General features: G+C 39.3%; 1 protein-coding gene across 10 annotated transcripts in view; it reads left to right on the top strand.

Annotated features, from left to right (window-relative positions):
• Ehbp1 (EH domain binding protein 1) overlaps positions 1-25,000 on the top strand; it is a 275,065-nt gene that overhangs the window by 212,117 nt on the left and 37,948 nt on the right. For 4 of the 10 annotated variants that reach the window (XM_005070380.4, XM_040733238.1, XM_005070379.4 and 1 more), the window contains 6 exons: positions 7,124-7,271; positions 12,588-12,695; positions 16,272-16,396; positions 18,576-18,714; positions 18,870-18,976; positions 21,631-21,754. In XM_005070380.4, coding sequence (XP_005070437.1) covers positions 7,124-7,271; positions 12,588-12,695; positions 16,272-16,396; positions 18,576-18,714; positions 18,870-18,976; positions 21,631-21,754 — 751 coding nt within the window. The remainder of the gene's footprint in view (positions 1-7,123; positions 7,272-12,587; positions 12,696-16,271; positions 16,397-18,575; positions 18,715-18,869; positions 18,977-21,630; positions 21,755-25,000) is intronic. The other 6 variants (XM_005070381.4, XM_005070378.4, XM_005070382.4 and 3 more) reach the window with 4 other exon arrangements.

The raw sequence follows: 25,000 nt of genomic DNA, 5'->3' as shown, positions 1-25,000 counted from the left end.
TTTGCGGCAAGAATAAAAAGGACCCCCCATAGCAGCCATTTTTATTTGATTCTTAAGATCCGAAGGCGGCTGAAAGGACAACTGAATAAAGTTGAGGGCTGGGGAAGCTTGATTTTCTTGTTCTCTGTGAAATGAAACTAGTCTTTTCCTCCTTCCCTTTAAAAGCAGAATCTGCTAGGGGGTTGTAGCTGTGTCAAAGCTGCTGGGGTGCCACCGCTGATCACTTTAATTACTACAGCTAAGGAGGATAAAATTAAAAGTAGCACCATTGAAGCAGTAGAAGAAAGCTTGCCTAGATGTCGGTGAACTGTGAAATATAAAAATTGCATACCAATACATTTTTATGGAAAGGAAACAAGGAATTACATTACTTATTCTAGAAGAGTTTGTCCGTAACTCGTCAAGTTTTACTAGTGCCTCTCTCTGTAGCAGATCATAGACCATTTCAGCACGATAAGGAAAACGGCAAACTGAAGCCTCAAGACACGCAGTGAAAGGCTGAATATTTTTTAGTTAGTGTCCAAAGTTATTAGCGTCTGTGTGATATTTTCTATGTGATGCATGGAAGTGCAGGCTGGTTGACCTCACCTCTCTCCTAAGGGTTTCTAATTCAAGATTGGTGCCCAGGTTTTAAATGAATATAAACAAATTAGCTCGTGTCACCTGTCTTCCTGAGCACCACAAAGGGGAACTTGAACTGATTGTAAAGAACAAATGTCTAATATCACAATAATAATGGGGTCTCTGGAAAATGCTAGGAACGTGGATTATGTAATTCATTGTGTAGATCATTGCTTTGAAATTTCAAGATGACTCTAAATTTATTTCTTACCATGGCAATTATAATGTGTATGATGTTAAGCGGTATATTTAAGTGAGATTTAGTTTCTTTCTTACCATGGCAATTATACTGTGTATGATGTTAAGCGGTATATTTAAGTGAGATTTGGTTTCTATCAGTCAAGTCACCAGTAACTATCACACAGCACTGTGAAGAACAGAGACCCAGCATGGTGTATGAAACACGCTAGCATTTCCTCCTTCGTGGGAAGGGAGGCCTCCCAAAATAAGCTCCCATCAGACTCTTTCTATAGTACATTCATTTTAAAAGGCAAGGTTAACCTCTTCAGTCACTCTGTAGAAAAAGACGACTGTCTTAGAAACAGTAACTAGCTGCTTCAGCTTACTTAGGCTAAGTGAGATGTAAACTGAAGATAGCTTTGCCATGTTCTCACCTTCCCTTCAATGATGGTGGTCTCTAACTTACCGTACCCTTGCACCTCAGAGAAAAGACTGTTCACATGTAAACTGAAGATTTACTTACGACAGCAGGTCAGCTCTTGTCTTATTTTGTGTGTAGACCGGTCAAAAAAAACTTACAAAAACACATTTCTATGCTTAGATTTAGGAGAAAAAAACATCAGAAATGTTACCGACATACTTGAATAGTTTTACTGAATGCTTTACTGAACTAATAGAGTGGTTATTGGCCCTACTCTCTGGTCATGTTGTCTTTGGACATGAATAGTATAGCCATATTTCAGTAAATATGGTAAAATTCACAGATTTTGTTACCATCTATTATTTAAATATTGCCAAACAAACTGTGTGTTGCTGGGAATTGAATGCAACATCTCATGTATCTAAGTAAACATTCAATAAGTGAGCTGTATCTCCAACTACCACAATCTGGCTTTTAGTGGAACCTACATATAAATGGAATATTTTCCTTAGAATGAATCTCTCATCAGGAAAAAACTGAAAATTTGGGACTACCAATTAAAGTAATATTGTTTATACAATCAATTGATACGATTGCAAATTTTTCCTTCATGACTTTTTGTGGGGATGGAGAGCCATGGTGCTAGGGAATGAATCTAGAGCTTTTAACCGACAGACAAATGCTCTACCACTGAGCTACATTCCCATGACTTTTAACAATTATCTTTTATTTTCTCAGTTGGTTCTTACGGGTGAGAAAACAAACAATACAGATATGCCATCCCACTAGAGAGCTGTGGGCCCAGGCAAAATTGTCTCTGTGGTATAAGGACATGAGTAGAAAAGTAAATTAAGGCAATCTGATAGGGAACTAGAATTCTGTCAATCAGGCTCAAGATTTTGCGCTGTGTCTATAAACTTTGTTTACTGTAGGGTTTTATGAGTTGTAACCTGCCCTTGCAGTCTGTTAATGAGGCTAAATCTTGCTACTTGAGAATTGAATTACAGCACACCTCTGGGCTAATGGTTATAAACAGAGAGTCCCATTAGGGCTGCACTCTGATTTGCTCATTTGCATTTTTCTATTGTGTGGAGAACAATGCGGGTAAATAAGCACAAACAAACAATTTACATAGAAATTGATAAAGGGTGGCGATTAGTACGATTAGTACGCAGAGGTGTTTTTATTAAGATTGCCCACTTTAAGTCACACTCTGAGGGAGCTCTCAGCAACATTTGGAAGGTTGTAACTTGTGAGAAAAAAAGTCAGCTCCCATTTGGAAAGGTAGAATCATTTATTTTATTTTAACCCAGTTAAAATGACCAAAGACTACTTCATCTGAATCTGAATCATCATATCCTAACTCTGTAAGAAGTTATTATTCATGTAACGAAATTGGCTTAAATCTCGTTGCCTGCGGCAATATTAAATCATGGTTTTTATTAATGCTCCCACTCTCCTTAAGTCTGAAGGATACAGGGTTAGTAAAGGCTCAGCTTTCTTAGCTGTTCATATTACTTGATATTTTAGGACTTGTTTTGTTTTTTTAAGATTGTATTTGTTTATTGGCATGGGATTGGGGGCTCATGCACATGCTACAGCCTGCTTGTGGAGGTCAGAGGGCAACCTGTCAGAAAAGGCAGCATTCTTTCCACCTTGTGGGTTCCAAAGGCCCAACTCAAGCGTCTTTACTCACTGAGCCATCTCACCTGCCTCTGCATTCTGTGTGTTGGGTGTGTGTGTGTGTGTGTGTGTGTGTGAGAGAGAGAGAGAGAGAGAGAGAGAGAGAGAGAGAGAGAGAGAGAGAGAGTGTGAGTGTGTATGAGTACGCGTGTGTGACTGTGTGTGAGTGTGCATGTGTGTGTGAATGTGTGTGTGTGAGTGTGTGTGTGTTTAGGCCAGTTGCATAGCCCAGACTAGCCTAAAATACATTAACTAAGGGTGCTCTTTATTTCCTAATTTTCTTGCCTCTGTTTCCCAAATTCTGGGATTATAGATGTGTGCCACCACATCTGGTTTTAACTTGACATTTTGGGGATCAGGTGATTTAATAGTTAAGAGCAAGGGCTGTGGAGTCAGTCAGACATGGGCTGAACTACTGGATATTTTAGTTTTATGGCATTGGGACTTGAAAAACCTGTTGTCATTAATTAGAAAGGGCAGGGGGGGATAAGAATGAAATGAAACAATGAATAGAAAGTGTTTAGCACGTGAAAGCTCGGGAAGTATCAGTAATTATCACTAAAAAATCAAGCCTTATCTTCATTTATTTATTCATAGTTATATTCATAGTTCAGAAAGACTGATAACGAGTGAAAGGTTCTTATATATTAATTTTATGTCTTCAATCTTACCCTGCATGGTATACATTCCTCAGCCTACAAATGAGCTTGTTTCCAAAGGCTAAGAAAACTTCTCTTGAATGTTGTACCTCTCTTTTGCTTTTTCACTGCCATACCCCAAGAAGTTACCATCTCGTCTCCTTCCTTCTCTTCTACAGTTCTTCTGTTAAAACACTTATTACAAGAATACTTGGTTTGCATTGTAGAAAATTAGAATAAAAAGACCACTTTTAAATCAGTCTTGCTATGTAATCCAGACTCACCTCAAACTCAAAGTCCTTCTGCCTCTGCCTCTGCCTCTGCCTCCCAAGTGCTTCAACTACATCTATACACATTCAGAAGTCTCCACTGTAGCCATTTTATATATTCTCAACAACTCTGTGTGTGTGTGTCTGTGTGTGTGTGTGCGTGCGCGTGCGTGCTCGCGTTCATGCGCGTGCTCTTGAACTCAAGCTTGTGAATATGTTCCCACATTCCTTGTCAGCCTTGCCTTTCTTTGTGAACACTGGGATCAGACTCACATGTCTCTGAATCATGAATAGTGTCTCCCTTGACGTGTCCAAGATAATGTGTAATTCTGTTTGTGAAGGTTGTTTTGGGGGCTGCTTTCTTGCTATGTTATTTGCTCTGTTTCTCTGTCCCATGTTAATGGATAAAATGGAAGCTATAGAAGCTTGTAGGTTCGCATTAATACTTGGGATAGAATAAGTAATGTGTGCATAATCATATCAAAACATACATGGTGTGTGGTTGACCCAGTGTTAGTGACAATAAGACCAACCTCTGAATTCAGAATCTCTTATTTACACATGGTCTCTCTGTGTATCTTTGTATTGTGCTCACAGACTTTGTGAGTTGTACTATAACTCACAGTTCTGCAGTTTCATTCATTCATGTGTGACTTCATTGATTCAGTTCATTGTGGTCAGGGTTCTTTCTGATAGTTGGAAGTATGGCAACTTTTCTACCTAGAACTTCAGAGTGTGTCCCTAGGCTTACCTGATACACCTGTTAATCTACTCTTATTAATTTGGTGACACCAAGATATCTTGATTTTTAGCTATCTCAAAAAAAATATTTAAAGAACTGATTTCTGTCTTGTACACCAATCCTCCTGAGTGCCCCTTTTAAATTTTCAGACTAACTTCCAACACTCACTGTGATAGGTTGTTTTTGTTTGTTTTTGAGACAGGGTCTCTCTATATAACCCTGGCTATCCTGGAACTGTATGCAGACGAGGCTGACCTTGAACTCACAGAGATCTACCTGCCTCTGCCTTTCGGGTGCTGGGTTTGAAAGTGTGCACGCCACACCCGGCTGTGCTTCTTTTCCTTGGGAGCCTCTCCCACTCTGTTGTTCATGTCCACTGGTGGTGTTGTTCTCTTCTTCTGCAGCCGTCCCCTCACAGAGATACAGACATCCTCCAGTTCTAGCAGGTGGTCCCTCATTTCTCTTCAGTGGGCACCCATCCACCCGTAGCCCTGGCTTTAGATCACATCAGACCCCACGCTAAAACCTTTATTCACACAGCCCGTCACCTCTTCAAACCCACTCTGTCTTACCCAAAGCATTGGCTCCTTGTGGGTTAATTTTCTGGTTTTAGTGTAAGTTCATGGTTTTGCAGTACCTATTCAATTTTAAACTTCAGAATCCATGTCTCTAACCAAAAATTGGTACAGAAATCAGTTCTGTCTCAAATCTGATTCTTGTGTTTTTCTTTCCTGTCCCTGTAGCACTTCCTCTCCCTGAATATTGCTCTAACTTCACTGGGCTGTTCTAAACCTACTAATTCGTGTCTTTTGTTTCTTCTGTGTTAATTTATATTACACATTAATGCTAGATTAATCTTTAATTCCCCTAAACTTAAATTAAGTGTATAAAAACAAACAACATAAAAAAGCCAACACAGCAACTCAAAGCAACTCAAAGGAGAAAGAATGTATTTCAGTTCACAGTTCAAGTATCGTTCATCATGGTGGGAAAATCCAGGCAACAGGAGCCTTCAGTAGCCTAGGTCACTTTACAGCCTCAAGGCAGAAGTGAATAATGGGTGCGTGCATGCTACACAGCTCCCTTTCTTCTCTTCCGGAGTCCAGGGTGTAAGCCGGGAACAAATGGTACCACCTGCGGTGGTTTGCTCTTCTTCAAGTAAGGCACTCCTCATGACCTCTCATGGGAATTCTGCCCAGAGGCCATCTCCCAGTTGCTTCTAGATTCTGTGAAGGTAGCAGTTACTACCAGTGACCACTCACATATACAGGACAGTGACAGAGGAAGGAGCACGTTATTCCACCTTGAATGGGATGTCGGGAGGTTTAGGGGATGGAACCTGGATCTCAAAGAATGAGTACAAGTTAAATAATATGAGAGAACCGTGGTCCCAAAGAAGAAATGATATATTCAAACCACAGGTATATGTGATATATATGTATTTATATAAGCAATTTGATATGAACAGATGTTTTATGGAGGTTAGGAAATGTTAGAGAAGGGAGCCCTAAAAATATACTGGAGCCAGATTATTGTAGGTTTCTCCTTATTTTATAAACTTTCAAGTTTACAAAGCAATTTCCCATTATATTGGCAATTATCCATCCATCCATCCATGTGTTTACATGAACACCGAATGTATATGTCTTGTATGTGCACAGAAGCAGAGGAGGCATCAGGTGGATTATCCTATCATTCTCCACCTTGGAACCTGGACCCAGCAAGCCCCAGCAATGCACCTGTCTCATTGCCCCTGCAGTGGTAGGGTAGCTATGTGAAAATCATAGCTAGCTTGTTATATGGTGCTGGAGTCAGACCTCAGGTTTTCATAGTAGCACAGGGTTTTCTCTTAACTGCTGAGCCATCTCTTGAGCCCCTGCTTACACTTCTTAATAACCCCATTTAAGTAGTCAACAACTATCCTGCCTATTTGTTGTAGCATTTAGTAATTTTTAATTCAAAAAACTTTATTAGGCTTTATTGGGTTTTTTTTTCTTATTGTGTATCTAGGAGGAGATGTAATGAAAAAGAATTTCATAACACCATTATGTTATTGTTGGTAGCTTTTCAGTTGGAACTGTAACTGATCTAATATCTTCACTTTTACTCTATGGAAAAAATACCATTCCTATATTTGACCTATATCATGTCTGCATTTATAGTATTAAGGTATCTTTTAGACAGTACTCAGTACCTTTATTAGAAAATAACAAGTTAAATATTATTCCTGAAAAAATATTAACTAAAATTCTACTCTGATTAGTGTGACTTTCTTCTCTAAGTCTGTTCTTTTATTAATAATGTCTGCCTTTTTTAAATATGTGTGTTGCCAAGCATTCTCTAATGTAAATCTGTGACAGGCATTTTAATGCAGTGATTTGTAAATGTTTTAAGAGCTGGTGCTAAGGTGTCTCCTAAGAATGGTGTGACATCCAGCTGGTGCAGAGCATCCTGCTTATAATGTGGCCCAAGCACCATGCTGTAACCAGCGCCTATCACGATGATCAGATTGAAAATGAAATTGCATTTCTGTCAATTACTGAGCTGGCAACTGTTCAATATATCTTAGCAGCAAGATGAAGAGAGACGTCGGCAGCTGAGAGAGAGGGCTCGTCAGCTAATAGCAGAAGCTCGATGCGGAGTGAAGATGTCAGAACTTCCCAGCTATGGTGAAATGGCTGCAGAAAAGTTGAAAGAAAGGTCAAAGGCATCTGGAGGTGAGCTAAAGAATCTTGTAGCATGTTCTACAGAGAACCCAGAAATCTCCAGTGGACCTTTAAGACTTGTTATTCTTACTTCAAAATGTTACATCAAAACCAAAAACTTTCTATCCTATTGGTACTTTTTTAAGCTAAACAAAGTATAGTAAATCATAAGAGAACTGTTATTATTTGCAAGTCAGCTTGTTGTCTTAATCTTTAATGTAAGCATCATTCTTTAGCTTGGGTTATGCTGGAGACTGGACCCAGGGTCTTGTGCATACCAAGTGCACATCTTGCTGCAAAGCATCACTACTAGCTCCAGGGCGTTCCCTCTGCGTGAGATCTCTTAGGTGGCATTTTGTGCTGGTGAGATGGCACAGCTAGCAACGGCACTCCACCACACCTGCCGCCCTGAATTCAGTCCTTGCGATTTCTGTACTTCATCCTGTGAGCTCCACTGTGCGCTGTGATAAGGTCGTCCCCCTTCCTCACCACACATAAAATGAAATTTTTAAAAAGTGTTAGCCAGGTGTGAGAGTATGTATTTGTAACCCCAGCATTGGGAGATAAAGCTAAGAGCATCAGGTCTAGGTCACATGAGACTCTGATAGCCCAGTATGTAAGAATTGTTACAGTGTTCCATACCTGTTTCCTTTAGCTCACTTCTGTTGTTGGCTTTACTCTTAGAGGATCATCTTCAGTATTTGCAGATTACTCTAATCTTAATGTTGAAACAAGGACCATATAAACAAAAGTAATTTTAATTTTGCCTTTTGGTACTCAGTTTGGTCATCCTTAATTTGAAACTGTACTTTTTTGGGGAGTATATTCAAGAGGCCTGTGAGCTTTTTATTTCAAAGACTCATAACCTACTTACCTAGCAGAGTACCTAGTATTAGGTACTTGTCCTTAGTTCATCTTAGACTATCATTACCCTGAAGATTAGGCAAATAAAGACTTGGATAAAACCTTGAGAGCTGAAACCAAAGAAAGCTCTCTCCAGTTCATTAGTAAGTTTCTTCAGAGTAAGCTAAAATGTGCTGCTTTATCTTTTAATTGATTCCTTATATTAGAAGCTCACTGTTGTAAGGTGACAATGCCAGGGAGGCTAGGAATAAAGTTGTAGTTAATGGCACAGGGTGTACTGGCAGTTGCTATCTTTGTATACAACCCAAGATGAGGTCTTCAAATGCAGGTCAATGGTAGAGTTTTCACCTACCACAAGTTAGGCCCTAGGTTTAGTCATTCTTACTAACACACACAGACACACACATACGGAATAAATAAAATAATTTGTCAAAGGCTATAGACCCTCTCCTCAGATGAAATATTTTTAAAAAATACAACCCCAGTTGCAAGTGTATATCAAGTCTAGACTAGACCAAGAATTGCAGACCATGACTGAAGCTCTTCCTACAGTAGGGACACCATTTAACAGTCAAAGTGAATACAGTGAACAAAGTAAAGAAAAGAGTTGGAGCTAAGGTTAGTGCTGTGCAGTGGCACAGTGGAATTGTCCCTTGTACCTGTTCATTTCCTTATCCTGTCTTCCCTACTGGGTCTATATGCTAATCTCCATTCTGTATGAAAATGTCGGGGTGAGAAATCATACTTGTCAGTACCTGTCTGGCTTTTCACTTAACAAACTGATCCCGTTTCCATTCTTGTTTTTATGGTCCTGTATTAGTCTGTTGACTGTATGAACATTTTCTTTAACAATTCATGGATGAATACCATGACCCTATAACTTGGCGTTTTATGACTATTACTACAAAAACATGCAAGTACCAATGAAAAACACAAAGCTAAGGCAAGTAGAACATACCTATTGCCTGTCCCAGAGTGAGCCTTGGTCTGTACTAACAAAGGAGTAGGCGTGAGACCATCTTCCCCAACCTCAGCACCTTGCACTGAGCACATGTATGAGCTGTAACTATCAAGGCTGTGAGTTGGAGAGACACCCTTAGGAAAGGTAGAGTGAAAGTCTTCCTGAAATACATACATACACACACACACACACACACACACACACACACACACACACAACATACCTGCCTGTCTGGCAACTCCATCCACTTGTCTAAGCCAGAATTCAGCAAACTCTTAATGTGGGCCCAAGTAAATAATTTACACTTGCAAACCACCTGATCTCTACCACAGCTGCTCGAATCGACACCAAAGCAGACTTGAATTATATTTAAATGAATGGGTATAGCTTTATCTGCCCCTCAAAAGTGGTAAGATGAATTCTGCCCCATCTGGTAGTTTGCTGACCCTTATATTGCATATCCAAAGTTCACATTGATTGATAGGAATCTAGTTTCCATGATAGTATGAACCACTAAATGCATTGGACCAAAATACAATCTTAAAGATTTTCAATGATTTGTATTTTCATCGTCTATTAGGACTATAATATTTGTATTGCATTTCATATCTTTTGTTTGGTCTGTAGAACTTTAGCAGTTCTGAATTTTATGGAGACCTTGGTTGAGAATATTTTAAAGGCGAGGGTTGGGGGTAAGGTGAGAAACTTCTTTCTGAATCTTATTTTTCTGAACATATTTTTAATGACGCCTAGCACTCTTTTCTTGGCATTGTAGGTCCTCCTTTTATCACCAGATATCATGGTTTCCACTCACCAGTAAGAAAAGAGTATAAGATTGGCTGTATTGCTGTGCTATAATGGTGTACTATTAGGACTCTATTTAGCTCACGGGTTGTACAGTGTGGGTGGCATGTCTTCACATTCGGTTGCATAGCTGGTATCTCATTTCCCTGTGCATGTAACACAGAACACAGACCACACTTGTCTCTCTTTCATTTATGTACTGGATTTCTACTAGATTTCCCATGGTTAACCTTGAGCACTAAATTGATTGATATGTGCGTAGATACACAGACATGGATGTAGTGTCTTTCAATACATATATGCATGTGCACGCACACACACACACACACACCTAAGCATGTACTTGAGTTCTGTTACAATGCATTTAAAGTATTCCCACAGGTTGGGCATGGTGCTGTATTAACTGCTGAAAATAATTTAATGTTCATTTCAAAACTGGTTAGTGACTGGAATGTATTCATAGTTTGAGCTGATAGAAGATCAATTTTTATTTTGTCTTCCCAGACAGTAATCATTTTATGTAAGTCTAGCAATACTGAATTAATTCATCTAAATTATTGGTGAGTGGTAGCATAAATGGGGGCTTCATTTTTTTTATGGAAGGAACACACATGGTACCTGTTTAACATGACACAGCACTTGGCAACTCAGAAACACCCAGATCTGTCCACATCTCTGCTCTTCACCACTTTTTACATTAAGATTAGTTGAAGTGCTTGCCTGCCTCTTACTCCTTCCCATTCCCCAGCATCCTGTCAGTTCCAAACCTTGTTATAGCTCTTTTAAGTCAGGCTCTCCATACTGCTTCTTCGGGTCATAACAGTTCCAACCTAGGTTCCTCACCTCCAGCTTTTCTGTTCTCTAGTACAACAGCTAGGTCAGCACTTGGGCACGGGTGATGATGCTGCCTGCATAGCATACTCGGACCACAGTCCCTACAATGCTTACTGTTTCTTTCACATAAGGGTATGAAAGTATAATTGAGGACAGTATTGTAGGAGTCATATTGAAGCCATCTAGCATGTAAAAGGCCACGGTACTGCTACTGCTGCTTATGAACTACACACTCTTCACAATTACAGTCATATTTTGTGGAGCACTGCAATCGTGTTGAGCACCAATGTCCCTTCATTTCCACCAGCTAACATTTAAGCTGCCCCTCTGCCCCTCTGGGCTCACTGCAGTTCTGCCTTCCGGCTCTGCCTTCTGTTATCCCCTTTACGTACCCTGAGCAGACCAGACTGGCAGGTTCTGGACAGAGCACAGCCCACCCTCCTGCTTTCATGCCTGCAGTGCCCTCGCTCAGTGGACCCAACTCAGAAGTTCCTACTTCCAAGAAAGAAAGTCTGGTGTCACTGGCAAAGGATAATGTTTACCTTCCTTTCTCCCCTATAACTCTGACCCCACATGCATTATCATCACTACACTGTGTTTGAGTACAATAAGTATCTTTAAAGACTTAGCTCCTCGGCATCCAGCACAGTGTTTCACGTTACATAGCAGAACACTGTAGAGCAGTGATTCTCAACCATCCTAACTCTGCAGCCCTTTAATAGGGTTCCTCATACTATGGTGAGCCCAATCATTAAATTGTTTTCTCTGCTACTTCATAACTGTAATCTGATACTGTTATGAATCATATGTGAATATCTGATATGCAGGGTATCTGATACATAACCACCCAGCCCCCAGGATGAGAATCACTAATGTAGTTTGGGTTTTTTGTTTTGGGGGGGGTTTGTTTGTTTAGTTTTGGTTTGGGGGGTTATTTATGGATCTTGTACTTTGGCTTCAGATGAATTGTGGTTAGTAATGATCACTGGTGACAGACAGCAGCAAAGTATAACTAACTAGCTCTCCTGAGACCATTAATGGTTAATGTCTCTGGCACAGATTACTGCAGAAAAGTGTTTGACTACCTTTTTAGCACTTGGAATTATTTGCTAATTCATTTGCTAAGCTACAGAATGGTTTGGAGAAGTTTTGAGGACCATGAAGTGAAGGTATTTACCTTTAGGACATGACGCCATAGCTGTGCTGGGCATAGCTGGTCAGAAAAGAGCTCTCAGCTCACCGTGCTTATTAGCTGGGATAGCCACACGTGACAGCGCTTAGGTAGTATAGCCACACACGTGACAGCCTTGGCTGCTGCTCCCTACCCACCAGGAAGAGACACTTCCCAATCTCTCTTTTCTTCATTGGTTTCTTCCGATGGGCTCACACAGTGGATGGGAAGTCTGTTAAATGTTAACTGTTATTAGCATTCTTGGTGGCTAATTGGAAAACCAAAAATCAAACATATGCTTATTATGCATATAAATGAAACTCAAAGTTTTGGATATTCTTTCACTAAATCAACTTTATTTTCATATGTTATTGTACTAGAGATTATGTGTAGATTATACGGTAAAATACAAGGACTTAATGAGTTCAGTGATTCAGAGACAGTGGATGGCAAATTGTCAAAACTTCTGCATTTGCTTTGATGTGATAATTCAGCTTTGACATAAGAATGTAAAATATAACTGTTAATCCAACAGTGGAAAAGCAACTTAAACTGAGTTCTTAACTTGCTTATCTTTGTCATACTTCATTTTGAGCAACTGTCATTGAAGTTTTAGATTTTCTTCCTTAGGGTCGAAGACAAAGGGTATAAGATATAAATGGTATACTAACATTATTGCTGCATGTTCTTACAGATGAAAATGATAACATTGAGATAGATACTAACGAGGAGATTCCTGAAGGCTTTGTTGTAGGAGGTGGAGATGAACTTACTAATATAGAAAGTGACCTTGATACGCCCGGTAATTTCAAATTATAAATGTTTTGTGTCCTATTGCATGGCAAACTTTATGTTCATATTTTTATATCTCATCAATAATAACTTTTTGTAGTCTCTTTACATCTTATGCCCTCATTAACCATTTAGTTAAATCCACCTTCCATTAATTTTTATGTTATTTTGTTTTCAGCTGAATGTTCAAATAGCTTAACATTGGTACAGCGAATTTTGTCATAGGTTCTTTTTCTAAGTCTCAGTTGGTAGAGACCAGCAAGCGGTTCTCTCACTGCTTCAGTATGTGAGGTGCTATTGTATACTACATGTGGAAGAACTATGGAATAGTCGAGACCAGACTCGTGTAGTTTAGACAGCACTGGGTATGTTGGTACATAAGGCGAAGGCAGGAGTGAGTGTGTTCCAGGCCAGCCTGGACTATATAGCAAGTTTTAGGCTAACCTGGGTTTTGTTGTGAAATTTTTTCTCTCAAATAGATCATCTTAATTGTATTATTTTGCATATTCCTTGGTTCCTTTAAATATTATTACTGCTTTACATAGGCTGAACGATTGATTGCAGTAGGACATTTTGAAAACTCCTTGTATAGATGGCAATTAGATTAATGTCACATCTAGCGAGTCAGTGAGTCACACTGCAATTTGTCTTTATTCTCCTTTAAAATATAAAGATAGTTTCTTTATATTTTGTATGTGTTCTTTTTCCTTTCCTTCAGAAGTAACAGCAGGTAGCAATCCAAAGTTACATATACCCGAGAGGCTCCAGAAACGATTCTCAAGTGAAATTCTGACAGTAGTAAAACTCTGGCAGGCTCTTTAAGCATAAAGATAAGGGTTCGAGTCTCTAGTGAGTGCCTGGCTGCTCAGAGCCAATGGGATGACAGCAGTGGTCTCCCACCTCAGGATGTCCTTGCAGACTGACCCTTTCTTACTTCTCCCAGAAACAACCCGCCAGGTCTTCTTAACCACCAGGAGCACGTGAGAAAACGTAGGGCCTCTGTCAGTCCATCCCCTCATGACTCGGTGTTAAGATACACTATTTCAGTGTAGCAACCAGAGTACTTAAAAGAGTTCAAGGAAACCCTGATATTTAAGGAAACCATTTCGTGTTTAGATCCGAATTAAAATTACCTTTTTGATTCCTGTCTTTTTCTGTGTGTGGGTGCTCTTCTGGGGGGGGTGTCTATCACATTGTGTGCCCAGCGCTTTTGGAGGCCTGAAGGAGGCCTTGGATCCCCTGGAACTAGAATTACATCCAGTTTTGTGTCTCCATGTGGTTTCCGGGACTCGAACCTGGGTTTTCTGTAAAAGCAGCCAGTGCTCTTAACCGCTGAGTCATCTCTCTAATTTCTTTCATAAAAGCAGTAGAATTTACCTTCAGTTTTCCTTTAAGAAAAAGAATTTTTTTTACCTGCCCTCCCTTTGCAGCTAGTACAATATTCTTTCTTAGAAACTGAGCAGGGGAGGAGAGAGAGGGAAGGGAGGAGAGAGCAGAGAGAGGGAAAAAGAAGGGAAGAAAATTCTCAATGTCCTTTTACTGCTGGGGACTTGAAGATTGACTTCTAATTATGGAAATATAAAATTAGTAAAATAAGCAATATGTATGTTCTTTTAAAGTAGATTGGAAAGAGAGGGGAAATTAGCCATTTCTTAGGTAATGTGAAGAAATTAACTATTATAACTTTAGTGGGATATTTTAAAAATCTGGTTAATTTTAATCCTGGCAGGCTTTCCTCTTACACTTAGGAGGAAAATTCTCTAGTAGATGGGGAGATGGTTTAGTCAAGAGAGTGCTTGTGATGTACCATGAGTCTCGGAAGTTCAGCTCTCCCAGGTGACAACCCAGGTGTGGGAATATCCGTTCTGTAACTGCTCGCTGACAGGGAGGAGATAAGCAGGTCCTTGGAGCCTGCAGGCCAGCCAGGCTGGCCAGGGCCTGAGTGCCAGCTTCACTGAGTGGAAGGCCCAGGCTCAGAAATACCAGGTGCTACTGAGGAAGGCATCCAGTGTCAGTATCTGGCACACGTGTAAGTGCACATACACACAGGCAAATCCACACATGTGCACACACATACACACATGCACACACAAAACTAAGTAATAAAAAGTAAAAATTGAGAAAATTCACTGCTGATAAGGAAAGCATGTCTCCATCTCCTATTGGGCATTATTAGGGATTTTGTTTTGTTTTATTTGAGATAGACTTTCACTGTAGCTCAGGCTGGTCTGAAACTCCCTGTGTTAGCCTGTATATCCTGGCACTGGTCATCTGCCTGCTTCAGCCTCCCAGCTGCCAGGGGTACAGCATGGCCCACCTTTCCCCACAACCAACACAGCTCTCAACACGCCACAGCATAGGCATGTGCAGACACAGGCTTCGCAAGCCGGAGCTGTGGTTATAATAGAAATAGGACTACAAACTGGAGTCTGGAAGCACACAGAAAATAGTACAATTTTTATCCTGCTTTATTTTCTCCAAAATTCCTTTTTTAATATGTACATAAAAGTCATAATGTTTTAATAATAAATTGTTCAATCTTTATCTTGGCTTGACCATAGTTCATCAGATATTGTTTAAAAAAGAAGCCTGGTACTATAAACTGAAAAATTTGCATGAGAGTAATGATAATGACATTTATTAAGAATATTATAATTAGAAAAGTTATTAATCTTTGTGAAAAATACCATTTTTCAAAAGTTGGCATGTCTTTTACAACCACTTTATCAAAAAAAATCACTTTGCGTGAATTTCAAGTAGAAATATTTGTTTCAACTTCTGAATCACTTTATTATTAGAGATTATTGTACTTAGTAAAATAATTTGAAATAATTTCTTTGAAAAGTTATATGTCCATTTCTATCCTTATCTAATACATTCTAAAGCCATAATAATCTTTACTATATTTCTACCATTTAAGTAGAAAGTATTTGCAAACATACACTGTTTTGATGCTGGTTGTATATGTACACACTTAAACACTGAATTCTGTGTATGTTACTGAGATCATGTTAATAACATGTTTCAAGATGCTATTGCATGCGTAAATTTAACATACTAAGCTAATTGAAAATCTAAAATAATATAAGTTCAAGTGTCAGGGTTTGTTAGTGGCAGGCACCTGTCACCCCAGCACTTGGGAGGCAGAGGCAGGAGGGCCAGTGTAAGTGTAGGCCCAGCCTTTTCTACAGAATGATTTCTAAGCCAGCCAAGAGTACAGGGGAGATCCAATCCAAAATAATAATAAACAGAAGAGTGCCTCTTTAATATCTAGTCTGTTGTTTTATTGTCTACAGTATATATAGTTATGTACATGTGCATGACATATTTGTTTTCCAGGTAATCATAATGAATATTACCTATAGCATAACTTCATTATCTGTAGGCATGTTGGCCATATTTATAAGGGATTAATTCTGAGGGTGAATACATAGCAAAACAGCTCTCCATGTGTCCAGTCTGATGTGTTGTCTCAGCCCCAGTGTCTTTTGAAATTTAGTAGTATTCTTGTGATGTCACTTAGAACTATCAGCCTGTGCATCTTAGCCCCCTTGCCTGTCATTCATCACGTTTGCACGTTTAACAGAACAAAACAGTAAGCTGGTGGACTTGAAGCTGAAGAAGCTCTCAGAAACCCAGCCACAGGTGGCAAACTCTCTCCCCAGTGCTGCCCAGAAAGCTGCAACTGATACCTCAGAGCAAGGAGTGAAGGTAAGTCTTACTAACCTCACAGCCGCCTCAGTAGCCTCGCCCCAGAGAAACCGCTTTCCTCTGCCTCAGGCAATTCAAGGGTAAACAGAAACTCTTCTTGATCTCTGAGTTTGCTAAGAGGAATATTCCCAAGAGAATTCTTGCATGGTTTTCTGTCTAAACCTTTTACCCATGCAAATGAGCAATTAGTGTTATTTCTAAGAATCCGTCATACCTGAAGATGGTAACGCGATTGAATATAGCATTTAAAGCAGTTGTCTGAGAAATTTGTGCCACCATGACTCTTCTCTACTGTAGCATTTAGATGGAGGGAGTGGTGGTGTGTGCATGGCGTTACTGTTATTCCAGGCTCTTGTCCCTACCCAAGCATCTCACCTCCTTTCCCCACACTCTGCCATTAGCATTTCTCCAAGCTTTGGGGACTGCTGTCCTGGGTAACTTTCACCCACCTGCGGACTGTGGGGATTGCCCTGCTGACTGAAAGGATTTTCTCCCCCTCACAGAGCCGCTTTGAAGCCCCAAAACAATGGCTCTCATTGCTCCCTCTAAGGGCTTCTGTAATTGGTGATGAAAGTGTGTGGTGGAGGCAGAAGACTTTTCCTCTCTATCTCTGAATAAAAGGAAGCCTGGATTGGGTCTGGTGTCTTTTTTTTTTTTTTTTTTTTTGCGTTCAATTTAGCTTTCTGCTCTGGATTTAATGCAGAATGAAGCTTGCCTAAGAATAATACAATGGATTGAAAAGGCTAACTGAATTAGTGGGTTTAGAGGAATACATTTGTAAAGTGGCAGAAGTTCCTAGTCATAAAAGGGTTTCTTAAGATGGGATTTGCTAGCTAATCATATTGATATTTTAGTATGTTGCCAGCCCTAAAAATATTAGCCATGTTTGTTTATCTTAGTAAAGACTCGAGTTTTAGACTATTGAGTGATCATTCAAATAACAGTAAAAAATCATACTTTAAGAAATGAAAGCCAAAAATATTTGTATCCTAATTATGTAGTTAAGATATTCTAAGGTTAATCATAATGATAAATACATCAGACAACTTTTTAAAAAATTAAGCAGTTGTTTCATTTTCATAAGTTAGTCATCTATACATATGAAACTGATTTTGTTTTCCAAAAAGCTCTTTTGTAGTAATTTCTAAAGTTATTCTGACAAAACATAGACTTTAAACAGATTGCATTTGTATGACTCTTTTTAGTTGAGGTTTTGAAAATGGTGTTTAGAAAGAACATACAGCGCCCATCTGCTCCCTTGTAGCTTTCAGCATTGATTTGGGTTTTTATTTTTTTTAATAAAATGCAGTTTACACATTTATAAATGAGGCATTCTGTGTTTGTGGAAAAGGATAAACTGTTACCTTCCCTGGAGGATTCTGTATCCCAGACCTCCTTGAGGCTAGAGAATAGGCCATTGGAGGGCTCCCTCATTACCGATTGTCTCAATGCAGAGGAAGGGCAAAGTCTTGGTAGCTTTTGATAACCAGTTTCAGCATTCAGCAGGCTCAGCTATTAGTCATGCATCTTAGCCTCTCCCTATTTACTTTCAAAACACTTAATAAAAATAATAAAAGATTAGGTATAAAATGAAATATTTGTTTGGTACACAGCACCTCGGTATCTGCAGCTTCCACACACCACAGTGGTTCAGTCTTCTGGGATATTTCTTGTTGATAGAACCATTTGAATTTGTTACCAGTATTAACATAGGAAGCTCCAGAAAAGATAATTGTAGTTTCCTTGGCCGTAAAGGGCTTACTTACATATCGGGCTTTCGGAAGTTATAGCTGATGAAATTCAGTTCGTTGGGGTAGTGTTATAATCCTACCTTTTAGCTCACCCAGCATTAATGGCTTATCTGAATGGGCATAAAATTGGAAACTACTTCTTCTTGTCATACAAGTCTGTAGGACTACAAACAGATGGGGCAGGGGATGTAACATGGCTTCTAATGATGCTTATCACCAGCAGAAGATGCAAGGGCTCATAGTGTCTGACACCTAAACATCGTCAAGTGTTTAAACCATGTGTCCCAAAGTTTTTGCTTTGGGACCTGCTATTTATAGTGCTTGAAAATGCTGCCAGATAGCTTAGAAAAGTCAGTATTGTCTTAAACTGATAAAAATTACCTCCCTGGCATGTAATTCCATATTCTGAACTATTGTTTTGCTTTTAGAATGGTGTGGAAGATCTTCGAACTGAGCGATTACAAAAAGCAACAGAACATTTCAGAAATCCTGTTGTGTTCAGCAAAGATTCTACAGTTAGAAAAACTCAACTCCAGTCTTTCAGTCAGTATGTTGAGAACAGACCAGGTAGGAATGCTTTTAGAACTGTCTCACGATGTAGCAGTGTTTAACTGTACGTGTGGATGTATTAAATACAGAAATGCTGATAATGTAAAGCCACATTTCAATATATAAATATCAAGCTTTATAATAATTTTACATGCCTCTCCCCTTTTTTTAAGAGATGAAAAGACAGAGATCAATGCAGGAAGATACAAAGAGAGGAAATGAGGAGAAGGCAGCGATAACTGAAACTCAGAGGAAGCCATCAGAAGATGAAGTACTTAATGTATATTAATTTTTGTGTGGTTTCATGATTGCTGATAATTCCGAACTGTATGTGGAAATAGTGCCTTTATTTGTTAAAATGAGATGTTAGGTTTTTTAAGATGTCAATCTCCAGTGCATTCAAAGCAGTGTGAGAGGGGTGCGCTGCTGAATTAGTCTGCAGTGTGGTGATAATTGTCAGATAAAAAAAATGAATTTTTCAGAGTTCCACAGCCCCAGCTTCCTTGAGACATTTCCATCAGGGCACTTCCCATAAAGAGATTCCAGTATTGATCTACCGGGAGGATTTTAATTATTACAATAGCAGATACCGCAGGGCTGCAGTCAGAGGGAGAAGTCACATGAGACCCGCTAGAATTTCTCAGCCAACCCATTTTGTTGGCTTGGGTTAATGGGTGTTCAACCTTTCCATTATCCAGATCAGCCGTGAATTACTAGCTGAATGATGTTTGCATTAATATAATATATATGGTAATTTCTTCACTTAATTAACGGGGAGGTTCAGCTCAGTAGGGGTATGGGCTGATCATGTGTAAAATTGATTTGTGAGGGAAATATTTGATAGACCGCAGGGAGAAAGCTGCTTTTGATGGACAGCTGTGGGGCAGAGCAAGGAGAACAAGTTTTAACTTGAATTTTTGTCTAGAAAGAAGCCCAGCTCTCGTTAGTAGTGTTACTTTTGTATTATCTACAGTTTGAATATTTTCACTGTTAAAAATCATGTTTGGCAGGATTTTAAAATCATTTAAGTGCAGCTCAAAGTTTGGGTCTCTAAAGGTGTCCTGTTTTATGCTCTTCACCTTTGGAAGACCCAGAAAAGTCTAAGTAAAAACTAAAAAAAAGGAAAACACCGCTGGTGTATCTTGAGAAAGCATTTGGCATAGCTTTGTGAGCTGGAGAATATTTGCATGTGTGGTGTGTGCTCATACTAAAGAATTCCAGTCATTGACCCATAGCACTGCAGGACTAACGGATCTGATTATGAAATTTGCACTATGCAGTAAAGTCTAGTGTTTGCTACAGTTTTCTGCTTTTATGTTTGTATTGTCTGCAAACTACGATGTTTGTTTTACCCCTTTGGATGGGACTGCAGACAGAAAAAGTCCCTTTAGAAAATGCTGTACTGTCTAGTAGGTAGGTGAGAAGCATCTGCCTGGCTATCCTTAGTTTTTATACTTACCAGTAGCACACATTGAAACAGAAGACTATCCATTTTGTGTGAATCTTTAAACAATAGTGACATTGTATTCAGTGACTACAAGACTATCAGATTTGTGATTTTCTAAAAACATTTTAACTTTAAATGTATCGACTGTCATAATCAATTTAACAAGTAAAGTTATAAATTTACAAATGAATAGTCTTTAAGTAGTTCAGTGATTGTGTAAGTTATAAGTGGAATTGAACATATTTCTTGACTGTGAGGATTTATAATAATTATGTCTTGATTGTGCTTCTTGTTTAAAGAGAACCTATATGCAGTTTTTCACAGCTTCCTAGCAGTCACTACTTCTTAGGCTGGGAAAGCATTTGACGGAGACTCTGCCGCTTCTGTCTCTGAATGAATAGTGCTCTGCATATTGACGATAGTGGTGGTGATGAGTAACCACGAAGCCACCGTTTAATACTTAGAGATGTCAGGGTACAAGAGCCGCAAGGGAGCTTTTCATTTATTTGCTGTGACAATACCATATGTACATATACATATATGAAAATTAAAACTTAAAGTTATATTGGTACTTCATAATATAGAACTATTTTAAGTAAAGCTTATAATGTTGTTTTTAAATTATGGATGACTCTGAAAGTAAAATTTCAAACAGAACTACAAATTTAATTGAAAAGAAAATTAAACAGTGAACTACTTGAATTAGATTCTAAGAAGCAAGATTTGAGACCCTTTGCTTGGTTAAAATGATATAGCCCTAAAGATTAGTAACATTTCAACTCAGTGGAATACAGGATCTATCTGGAAGAAATATGGAGACATTACAAACTTTAAAATCTGATCTTTGAGACAGGGCCTCCCTGAATAGTCCTGGCTAGGGCTTGAACTTGTACAGATCAGTCTGGCCTTGAACACCTAAGCAGCTCACCTGTCTCCGTCTCCTGAGTGCTGGGATTACAGGCATGTGACGCCATACTCGTCCTCTTATTAGTTTATTTATTTGTTTGTTTGTTTATTTTAGTAATTTTAATTTTTGTTTGTTTCTACTGAAGAAATCTGATTTTCTCTAGATAATTTAAGGGTCAACTTCATAGTAAAATTCTGCTTCCGTGTATCACACTTTCTAATGAAGGAATCATTCTAAGAGTCACTAAGGAAGAAATTCTCCATCTTGTTCATGCCTAAATCACTGACGTAGTCTAAGGAAAAGGCCATCTCACTCATTGTTAACTTTATATATGGCAAATCTTAGTGTAAATTTGTAAATGTAACAGGAACCAGCTGGGCTGTTGAGTCCTTGCAACAGTTTGTTATACTTGATGCATGTGAGAGATCCCTAATCACAAGCAAGGAGTGGGGTTTGGGACTAGGTTGATTCTAAGTGTGTGTTCGCTTCTCTAGGTAAGTGCTTTACTAAGTGTTTGTAGAAAGGAAAAATGCAACTTACAAGTGATTTTTTCCCCCTTCCTGTTTGTTCTTGTTAACAGAAAGGGTTCAAAGACACCAGTCAGTATGTTGTAGGAGAATTGGCAGCACTAGAGAATGAGCAGAAGCAAATTGACACCCGTGCCGCGCTGGTGGAGAAGCGCCTCCGCTATCTCATGGACACAGGTACGGTGCCCAATTACACTGTAAACAGTTTTGGCAAATTGAGCGTTCACAAACTCTTATAGAGTTTTGGAAGTGTGAATCTTTGAAGCCTGAATGTTCAGCAAAACTGCCTTGAAAATAAAAAGGCTGCGATTTGCAGCCACCTCTCTGGGTCCTGGTGATAAGAGTGCCTTCATGGGAAGTGATAACTCGCCCTGATAGCGTGTGAGCCAGCACTATTGAACAGTGTGCTCATCCATGCAGAGTTGGAATACACATCTGTGCCTCATTGATATGCCACTGCTTAAAAAAAAAAAAGTAAGATCTTTACTGTTCTACTGATTCATTGGGGGAAAAAGATTTGGCCAGCTAAAGCCATGTACTGCATGAAGCCGAGTGCTGTGCATAGGGTTGGCTCCGTGGACTAGATCACTGAAATTTGAGAATACTATCTGGTTACTGATGCTCCACAGTTTTTTTTTTCAAGAGAACAGGTTTTTAAAAGTCTGTAATACTTTATGTTATAGCTGCATTTGAAAGGATTAAAGTATATAGCAAGGTTTGTAAAGATGGGTAAGCACAGCAAGTTAGCTCCTAAGCAGAGGGCAGAGTGGCATTTAGTGCTGATTGCCAATGGAGATTGTATAGATCTAAGAGCACAATAAGCTATTGGAAAAGAACTCTGCGCATGTGCGCGTGTGTTTCTTTAAAGTGCTACTCATACAAAATGATAGCAATTGAGAATTAAGTTCAAACCCTTCACACCAAAGTAAAGACAAGTTATGGTATGAAAACCTACCAAGAATGAGAGCTAAAAATCTGTTCCAGTTAGCTGGTTTAGTTTTGTGATTGTTGTAAAGAACATCAGGATTTAGCATTGGGAAGCTCTCCTGAGCCTTCTTGTCTGCTTTCTTACACTATATCCTTAATAAAACTTTTTTATATGGGATAACTGAAAATATATGTTTTAGTGACATCAGAAATTAGTCAGATAGGGGTCCTGGACCTGTTCTGATCCTGTGAGCTTCACACTTGGGAAGTTGAACTCCCAACCTGCTTCTGAAGCACCTTAGACCCTGCCAAGACTGTGATGGAGCTCAGGACCCCTCACTTCTCTTCAACAGAGTGACTCAGGTCTGCCAAGACCGCGATGGAGCTCAGGGCTCCTCAGTTCTCTTCAGGTTTAGTTTACTTGAATATTGGGCTTCTTTGGGAGAAAAGTTTATTTAAAATGTGAAACAAAAACCCTTTGGGTGAAGTAATTGCTGACAACTCTGGAGCTGTTGAGGGATCAGATGTAGCAGGTACTCAGAGTCCCCCAGATCACCAAGTTCAAACCGTGAACAGAATCCAGACCACCAGAGTCCTGTTGTGAAGCTTCCGGCCACCCCAGAGTAGCCAGACTGGGATTATCAATACCCTAACAAGTCATGTGTGTGTCATGTGTGTCTTGCCTTCCGTACATACAGTTGTGTGGAGTAGGTACACATCTATAACCAAATATATATAGCTTTACATTTATACTTACATAAATATAAATATAAATTTATATTTTTCTTTGGTTTCTAAAAGGACGCTAAATATATTTGCTATGCTAGCTATAAAAATGTAAATATGTGATAGTATAACTTCTCTAATAATTTTTAATTATTTGCTTAACTATTTTCAGGTAACTGATGATTTTCTACTTTGTTTATGTTGTGTTGACAAATGAAAAAAGATTGACTGTACTAAATAAAGTGTATGTTACTATATACAGCTGAAACAAGGAACCATATGCCAGTAGTAAGGAAGCTTGAAATTCTGTCTTTTCTCATTCATTAATGGAACTGATTTATTGAGGGTTCTAACCAAAAGAAACTCATGTTCTCCTTCCCAGCCCCTGTATCACCAGTGGATCTTGGAATGGCCTTCTGCAGCTGAAGGTTATAGACTACAGATTGATTCCAGAATCCCTTTGGGGATTATCATATCCCTTATTCACAAGACAGAATTTTATCCTGCTAGGTCTCTGCTGCAGATTCAGACAAAAGCTGGCCCAACTTAATAAGTTCCAAAAACTCACCTTAGTCTGTAACAGGCTTCCTCCAGCACAAAGAACATATTGAGATTAAAAACTAGTTAATATATGAAACACAGGATAGTCTGCTAGGAAGCAAAGCATCAAATTGTCTTTTTCTCTCTCTCTCTCAGGGTTGTAGTACATTCCAACTTGCATTCATTTTAACAGTACCTCTTCCCTGGTATGCTAGTGATGTCAGTGTGCTTTCTGAATCTTAGCCTCAGAAATGAACACAGCTTATTCTTCACATGTTGAAACTCAGGCTCACATGGGGGAAATGATGCATTTCAGATGACCTTGACTCATAACATAGCTCAGTGGGTAAAATGCTTGCTGAATAAGCCTTAGAACCTCTTGGGGGGGGGGAGAGACAGAGACAGAGAGAGACAGAGACAGAGAGAACCTGCATCGAATCCTCAGAACCCAGGTCAAGCTGGGAAGGAAGAACTGACTCCATAGAGTTGTCCTGTCAACCTGTACATGCTCGATACAACAGGCATCAGGCATGTGCATGCGTGTGTGTGTGTGTGTGTGTGTGTGTGTGTGTGTGCGTGCGTGTGCACAGAATAAGAAATAAAGTTAGAAGACAGCCTTACTAGTAAAGGCAGGGTTACAGCTTGAGCATGAATTTTCAGGCTTTTAACTCTTGGTTCCCATCTCTTTCCCTATCATTTCTTCTCCCTCTGCCTTTTTTTTTTTTCTTTTTCTTTTTCTTTTCTTTTTTGGCTTTTTGGTTTTTTTCAAGATAGGGTTTCTCTATGTAACAGCCCTGCTGCCCTGGAACTCCCTTGCTAGACCAGGGTGGCCTCAAACTCACGGGGGTCTAGAGATCCACCTGCCTCTGCCTCCCAAATGCTAGAACTGGAGGCGTGCACCACCACGCCCAGCATTTGATTGACAGTTCTTATTTTTACTTTTTGACCAGTGTGAACATTTATGTGGAGATGTCTGTTTTAAACACCATTTAAATTCTTTAATATATATGTTTGGATTAGGATTTCTAAGTCACATTGAAATTCTGTACTCGGTTGAGTTGTAAAATTTAGAAATCAAAATACATTTTCCAAGCCGAGTGGTGGTGGCACATGCCTTTAATCCCAGCACTCAGGAGGCAGAGGCAGACAGATCTCTGTGAGTTCGAGGCCAGCCTGGTCTACAGACTGAGTTCCAGGACAGGCTTCAAAACAGTACAGAGAAACCCTGCC

The sequence above is a fragment of the Mesocricetus auratus genome, unplaced genomic scaffold (assembly GCF_017639785.1).
Source record: "Mesocricetus auratus isolate SY011 unplaced genomic scaffold, BCM_Maur_2.0 Super-Scaffold_100029, whole genome shotgun sequence".
Taxonomy (NCBI): domain Eukaryota; kingdom Metazoa; phylum Chordata; class Mammalia; order Rodentia; family Cricetidae; genus Mesocricetus; species Mesocricetus auratus.
The sequence above is the reverse complement of the archived record's forward strand: the minus strand, read 5'-3'. Positions and strand labels throughout refer to the sequence as shown.